We start from the raw sequence: 8,494 nt of genomic DNA on the forward strand, positions 1-8,494 counted from the left end.
GACGTTTTATCAATTGGTTTTATTGTTGTCGTCATCGAAAATGATGTTGTTGTTGCTGTTGTTGATGTTGTTGTTATTGTTGCAAATGTTGTTGAATTTGTTGTTGAGATTGGTTGAACAATCGCAGAGGTTGTAATTGTTTGCCGTCCTATTCTGGCTGATCTGAGCGCTGTGAGTATCCGGTACGAGATGTTGTTGCTGTGGTGTTTTTTTTTGTTGTTGTTGATGTTGCTGTTGTTGAAGTTGTTGTGAATGTTGCTGCTGATAATGTTTTTGTTTCGTTTGTTGCGTTTCAAAAATTTCTTCAACCTCGGAGTTTTCATCAAATGAGTTTGAGAACTTTCGCCGAATAAATGAGTCTTCGACGCAAATGATATTATTGCTGTTGTTGTTGCTGCTGCTGTTGTTGATGTTGTTGTTGGCAGATGTCGTTGCAACACATGGTGTGTTGTCAACATGTTGAGATAAGTTTGCCGCTACAAGCAGTGCACTTTTTGAGCACTGGCAACATTCGATGCACTCGCTGCTGCTACAAGTTGATAGAAAATCTGGGAGAGGATTGTTGATGACAATGTTGCTGTCGGCGTTGACGACATCGCAACAATTGTTGCAATTTGTGTGGCTCGCGCAACACGTGGCAAAAAAATTGTTGCCAATGTTGTTGTTGTCGTTTCTATATGGAATGTTGCAGCAGTTTTCGATAGCGACACAACTGTNTTCGTCGTCGTGGTGGTGGCGGCTGTCGTTACTTCTGCTGCTGTTGCGTCTTTTTATTGGCTCAGTCGCTGGAGTCGAAAACAAGAAATGCACTGGATAGTGTTGCCGATGTTGCAGTTGTTGTTGTTGGAGGAGATGTTGATGCTGGTGAGAGGGGTGCTGTTGACCGGCGAGATGATGCGGAGAAGGAGAAAGGGAGATGGTCAGTGCGGAAGTGTTGGTGATGATTGGTGTGAAAATGACGTTTTTGCATTTCGGGTTCAAGCTTAGCGGAGATTCAACATTTAGACGTTGTTGTTGCAGTTGTTGCAGTTGCAAAACATTTTGTTGCTGTTTTTGTTGATGTTGTTGATGTTGTTGTTGCTGATGTTGTTGCTCAACAAAATTCAAACTGCCGATGATTGTTGACGCCGTTGAAAATGTTGATGATGTCATGTCGTTGTTTATTTTTGTTTCACCGACGTCAACAACCTTGCCTACTGACAATTTGGTGACGTCATCTTTGTTGCTGTTGATGGCGTTTTTGTTGATAATGACGTTGCTGTTGCAGAATTTGTTGTTGTCATTGTTGAATTTGTTGCTGTTGATGTTGCTAATTAACGATTGTTTTTTGATATCAAAGAGGTCAATTTTCTGCTCCACAAGTTCGTTTCGGTAGTTTTGCAACATTTTTTTGTTGCAGAAAGTGTTGCCGAGTGTGGTCGCCATTGTGAAGTAGTTGTGGTTGTTGTTGCAAGTTGCCGCTGCTAGGCGGTTTGTGTTGTTGTTGTTGTGAAACATGCCGCTAGAGTTACTGCAACACCGAGAGTTATTGTAACTGTTGGGAAAATTTAAAAATCATTCCACCAATCAACTAACCGCCCATTCAACCATTTGAAAGTACTGATCTTGAATGTTTGGGAATGTAACGGTAACAAATATCAGTAGCAGTAACAAAGATAAAAGTAGCAGTATGAGAAGTAGCAGTGGTAGCAACAGAAGCAGCTGTAGCAGCAACAGAAGTGGTTCTGTAATGACAGAAATAGCAAAAGCAATAACAATAGCATCAACAGCAGCAGCGGAAACCGGAAGAAGATTGGGATTCAATGGTTCTCTATAGGGGATTTGAAATTAATGCTACATCAATTGCTCGAGAGATGGCGCATTTTAACATTTGTCGCAAATTGATGTTTATTTGAATGAGGCGCTAGAAAATTTCTCTTGAATGAGCGAGCGAAAATAGAAGCGATTTTACGCGCTTTGTTATCTCTGCTGTTTTGTCGTCTATGGTGATCTGTTTTCTATGGTGGTTTGTTGTCGTTGGAGTTTTTTGTTATTTATGGCGTTTTGTTGTCCATGGTTTTTGTTGTCACTGGTGTATTGTTGTTTATTTATTTTCTGATGTTGGTGTTTTTTTTGTTGTTGCGCGCGTTTAAACGTTGTTTATGTTTGAAAATAATTGCTGTTGTTTATGCTGGTTTGGAAATTATTTCAATTTTTCTTCTACAATGTTGATTGCATTTGGTTCGATGTTATGATTGTATGATTGTTGTTAATTCTGTCATAGTCGCACTTATTGTTGTTGTTAATGATGCTGATGACGATGACAACAATGACAATGAAGAAGCTACCACTGCCGCCTCTGCTGCTGATGAAGATGATGATGAAGGTACAGAAATGGCGACGATGCTGATGATAAAAAGTTAAAAATTGCCTCAATTTATTCCGTGAAATTAATTTCGATTTTTTTTTTCAAAATTAAATTTTTTTTTTTCAAAAATCATTTGAAACTTTTTAATGGAATGAGATGAAAAATTGGAAGAATTTGTAGGGATCAAACATTCTTTTATAAACTATCTCACATATAAATTATTATTAAAGATTATTGCAATTTCAATGTTATCTAATCTATGTTAATTTTTATGTCTTTGCTTCTCTCTCGACTTCTTTCCTTTTTCCTGATAGCTTGTAAACGAAACGGTTGGAGATTCACGTGAGAATAAAGATAATATTTTATTACGCCTGAATTGTGTTTGTTTTATTTATTTTAACTCACAACAAGGTTAGTAGCATAAGTTCGTACTAACAAATTTATTTTTTTTTTGAAAATTCAATGAAGTAAATGAATCTGAATTAAGAACTGAGAAGGAAAGACTAATGGAAACTCAAAAGAAAGAAAGAAAGCGAAAGTTGAGAGAGATAGAGAGAGAGAGAGAGAGAGAGAGAGAGAGAGAGAAAGAGAGAAAGGGAGGGAGAGAGAGAGAAAGAGAGATGAGAGAGATAGAGAAACAAAAGATAGAAAGAACCAACTTAATAATTAATAAAAATGAAAGCTGAAAAAACAGGTATATGTAGAAAAACTTTGTGCGATTCATTATTGGATCAAACTACATAGATATCAAAAAATACCAAAACTACATAGATAAAAAAATACCAATCGTACATAGATAAAAAAAATATACTAAAACTACATAGAGCTAAAATACCGAACGTACATAGATATGAAAGAAACACCAAGACTACATAGATAAAAAATACATAGGTAAAAAAATATACCGAACCTTTTTTTAGTAAGTATGATGGCAAACAAGAGAAACATCCCTATGGTAAATCCGGTGGCCACGCCTACCAATACGGCCGCTATAGCACCTGTCAATCATTTATACTCATTCATTCAATCATTCATTAATTTATAGATAGATTTTTGCTAATTCTACAATCACTAATGTTTGTTTGTTTACAACAACAACAACTGCTACTACTACTAATACTACTACTACTACTACTACTGCTGCTACTACTACTACTACTACTACTACTACTACTATTACTACTATTACTACTGCTACTACTACTACTGCTACTGCTGCTGCTACGACTGCTACTACTACTGGTACTACTGCTACTATTACTACTACTACTGCAATCATTAATTCATTCAATGAATCAATCATTCATTCCTTCGTTCACTCATTCAATCATTTGTTAATTAGTGACCCAATTAGGCAAGAACAAAAAATTTTTTTTACGTCATTCGGTTGAAAATATGTCCAGGAAATTAATAGTAATAATAATAATAATAATAATAATAATAATAATAATAATGGGAACATCTTTTATTTTTCACCATAAAAAAACAGACAATTATAAAAATATATATATATAGATAAAAAAATATATATATAATGATAAAATTTTTAAAAATTGTATAAAATAATATTAAAGGTTAAGACCATTTTGCTCATTGTGAAGTTAAGTGCAGAACGGTGAAATATATTTAATTAGCATCATAGCTTGTTCCTGTCACAGTAAATGTCATACGATAATCTTATAACAGTGTTTATCAATTTATCATTAAATTATAACAGCCATGGAACTTTAAACAGTGACAAATTAAAATTATTGTAAAAACCAATAGGCGTTATTTCGAATGAGTTTAATAATAATAATAATAATAATAATAGTAATAATAATAATAATAATAGTTCTTATTATTATTTTATTTTATCAACTTATATTATTACACAAAAAGCCTGTTAGCAATTGAGACAACATTATAATATTAATCATTAATACATTATAAATTAATTAATTAATATTAATCATTTAATTAATACATTATTAATTAATAATTAATTGTTATAATTATAAAAATACTAATCTGACCGTTAGTTAGCTCTTTATTCCCCGTTAATTTGTTACTGCTTTCGTCCAATAAGGACATCCCTTGGTCTGAAATTCATTTCACTTCAATTAGAAATTAATTAGACTCAAATTATTTATTATAAATAAACTTTTATCTGTGAAAAATGCTTCCAAATGGTTTAAAAAACAGTAATTATATAACAATATATGTCTAAAGAACTATAATTAAATAGATAAATTTAATTATCTACTAAAATTTCAACAACAGATTTGGAATTTATAACGAGAAGCGGGAAAATATTTGAAATAAATGGATGAAATATTCACGGAGAGTAATGAAAGTTAGAAATTTACAAAAAAGTTGCTAAAAGTGAAAAAAATACCTGAATGTTTTTGCATTTTTCACTAATTTAATTGCTTCCGGAACGCCCGCGCACACACACGCGCACACACACACATCCACTTACTTACACATCCATGTGTAAGTGGATGTGTGTGTGTGTATGTGTGCCTTTCAGTATGCAAATGATTGAATAATATTTATTATATGCCTTCGTTATTTTCTCTCTCTCTATATATATATATATATATTTATTTATTTATTTATTCAATTTATACCGTTCAATTAATTTAAAGAGTCCATATTGGATTTTGCAACCATTGTTTATACCCGCACGTAGGTATGTGTGTGTGTGTGCGCTTAAGTGTGTGTGTGTTTATGTGTGTGTCTATGTATGTGTGTGCGTGTGTGTCAGTGTTTGGATTGGATAACAAAAAAATATAGATGGATGGAAAGTTGTTGCCTCTGTAAATAAATTCATCTTTGATTAATGGATTGAATAAATATACATTCACATAAATGAATGAATGTGTGGATGGTTTGGTGAATGGATGGATGGATGAATGGATAGACGGATGGATGAATGAATAAATGAGTGAATGAATGAATAAATTAATGAGATAATTAATCGGTGAATGGTTTTTTGATAGATTAAACAATCATGCAAATTAATAAATGAATGAATGTAAGAACTAATGAACGAACAAAAAAACGATAGGGAAAGGAAACAAAACAAATGAATGAATGAATGAGTGAGTGAGTGTGTATGTGAGTGAGTGAATGAATGAATGAATGAATGAATGAATGAACGAATGAATGAATGAATGAATGAATGAATGAATGAATGAATGAATGAATGAATGAATGAATGAATGAATGAATGAATGAATGAATGAATGAATGAATGAATGAATGAATGAATGAATGAATAAATGAATGAATGAATGAAGAACGAACGACTGAACGAGAAAATGAATGAGTCGAGATGACAAATGCAGTAGGCAGGGCTGGTATAATATATTACTTCCATTAAATCATTCTTCTGCCAAATAGACACTCGGAGATGTATTAAATAACAAGAAAGACACTTGTTCTATATTCATTATTTTTTTTATTATTATTATTAGTATTATTATTATTATTCATTCTCAGTACTCACACACGCACATACACACACGCACGCACACCAATACCATCACACATCAACACACAAAAAAATAATACCCAAAGAGATACAACAAACAAACAAACACATCGTACGAAAGACCACAAACTCACACACATATACACACACACCACAAACAAACACACACACACACACCAATCCCAACACACAACAACACACACAAAAATAATACCCAAAGAGATACCACACGTACATCTTATACACTATTGACAAAACACTCTTCAAAACTTCCACACCTCAGCAAACACACACACACGACAGACGCCCGGCACATCACAACAACCCGTTAATCCCGAACTGATCGTAATGACGTCACTCAGATCACGTGAGGCTTTGTTCGTTTGTGTGTGTGTGTGTGTGTGTGTGTATAATTTTGAACACAAGTTTGTGTGCGCGGCTATGTATATTGTTTTTGTGTTATTGTAATGTATTGTATTACAAGGTATTTATAATGACATTTGAATGGTTTGGTTTGTTTAATTTTTTTTGTGTTTTTTGGTATTTTCTTGTTTGTCTTGTATCTTCCTTTATTTTTTTTTGTAATTTTATAGTCGCCTTGTATGGAATTTAAAAGTATTATATTGTGTACTTTGTATTTTGTGTCTGTGTGTGTGTGTGGTCTCTAGATAAAAATGCCTGATAAAAATTTCTACAAAATGGATGCTGGACTGAATTAGCCATTGGCACGTGATGCACTGGTATTTCAGAATTAGATGCGTGGTGAATTCATTTTACAAATTAAGAAAATTTTTATCCTAATTTCATTTCGAATTAGTTTGTTTTTCACACAAATACACACACTCACACACGTACACACACTCGCGCGCCCGCACACACACGCACGCACACACACAAACGCACATCTACCCAAGCTACTTTAACAAATTTCACGTTTTAAACAACTATTTAAATTGTTTTCTTCCATATTTTCCAAACAAATTTTCAAAAAACAAAAAATTTTAAATCTCCGGATTTTAAAAAACAAAAATCACGGACTGCCGCGTAAATAACAATCGCCAGATGTCAGGCGCCTTGACGGCCAGTGATTAAGGTTAAGGAAAGCACATGATTCAACGTTATGAATATGCTTTTGTTTTCTTAAAAGTTCGCTGGTCCCGGAGCGACAAAAAAAGATACTAAATAATAGAGAGAGAGAGAGAGAGAAAGAGAAAGAGAGAGAGAGAGAAAGAGAGAGAGAGAGAAAGAGAGAGAGAGAGAGTGAGAAAGAGAGGAAGAGAAAGAGAGAGGCATGTTGTTAGTGTTGTTTCTCACTTTTCTTATTATCATTATTGGTAGTGGTAGTCGCATAGTTAGTAGTAGTAGTAGTAGTAGTAGCAGTAAACGTTGCAGCAGCAGTAGTAGTAGTAGCGTTGGTGGTGATCGAGAACCTTAGAACCATTTTAAGACCCGGGCAATATAACATTCGGTTTCTATTACAATTCAAATTTATAACTTTCTAAGGGGTCTTTTAAACGTTACGGGGCAGATACCAAATGACCGCCCATCTTCTTTTAGAGCCAGCTCAGAGGGGTAGATGTAGTAGAAAAAGTTTTGGTGACGACAAAGTTTTTTCGTTTTGTTAAAATGTATGTTTAAAAATGACACAAACAGGTCTAGAATAACGATATGACGGAATGAAACGCATTTATAACTTGAGAAATTTGTCTATGTTTGATTTTTGCGGTGAATAAAAATTGATGTGCGTATAATGTTTTTGTTTGCAGTCGAACCAAGGTACCAAGCCATTGAATCTATCTGTAGAAACTGGTAAAAATTCGGCAAAATATTGCGCGTTTATGCAAATAATTTAAAAAAAACATAAAAATGAAAGAAATTTCATACAAATCACGAGTTACTAAAAATGTCAAGCCAAAAATAAAATTTTTTAAAACTACATCATCATCAATAAATAACAAAAGGTCCTTAAATTAAATTTCACCTTTAACTTCAAAACGACCTTATTCCCCTAATATTGACCTTGACCCCAACTGACCTACTTCCGAGCAGTTTCCCACGTGACCGACCCAATTATCGCCATGGCAGGTCAGGTACCACGTGTCGCCCGTCGACTGGCAGAAAATGGCGGCACTGTCGCCATCTTGCCACGTCATATGCGGTGATGATGATGATGATGATGGAGATCCTGATGATGATAACGACGACGACGATGATGATGATGCGGTGAGGTACTCCATTGTTGTGTGTGGATGGTTGGGACGAGGGCATCCGACAGCTGTTTGAAGTTCGGTTGTTAGTGAAATTAGTGGATGGAGGGATGATTGAATAAGCGAATGAATGAATGAGTGAGTGAATGAATGAATGAATGAATGAATGAATGAATGAATGAACGAACGAACGAACGAACGAACGAACAAATGAATGAATGAATGAATGAATGAATGAAAGATAATAATATGAACCGAGAGAATGCATAATTAGATGATGAAATAAGTGAAATAAAAAAATAAAAAAACAAATGCATTGTAAGAGGATGTACAAAATGAAATAATAATTAAAAATAATAAAATAAAATAATTTTTTGTAAATAAATAAATAAAATATATGCTTTGAACGTAAAAATGAAAACAAAGAATGAATGAATGAAAAATTTTTTTGAAGGATGAATA

The 8,494-nt window shown here is 33.7% G+C and overlaps 1 protein-coding gene across 1 annotated transcript; it reads right to left on the reverse strand.

The window, feature by feature from the left end:
* Window positions 1-6,088: 6,088 nt before the first annotated feature.
* HELRODRAFT_178294 (hypothetical protein) lies at window positions 6,089-8,062 on the reverse strand (the record flags this gene model as incomplete). Its single annotated transcript, XM_009026430.1, has 2 exons — window positions 6,089-6,198; window positions 7,861-8,062. 2 exons carry the CDS (start codon window positions 8,060-8,062, stop codon window positions 6,089-6,091), a joined length of 312 nt encoding a protein of 103 aa, XP_009024678.1.
* Window positions 8,063-8,494: the final 432 nt, after the last annotated feature.

This window comes from Helobdella robusta, assembly GCF_000326865.2.
Source record: "Helobdella robusta unplaced genomic scaffold HELROscaffold_47, whole genome shotgun sequence".
NCBI lineage: Eukaryota > Metazoa > Annelida > Clitellata > Rhynchobdellida > Glossiphoniidae > Helobdella > Helobdella robusta.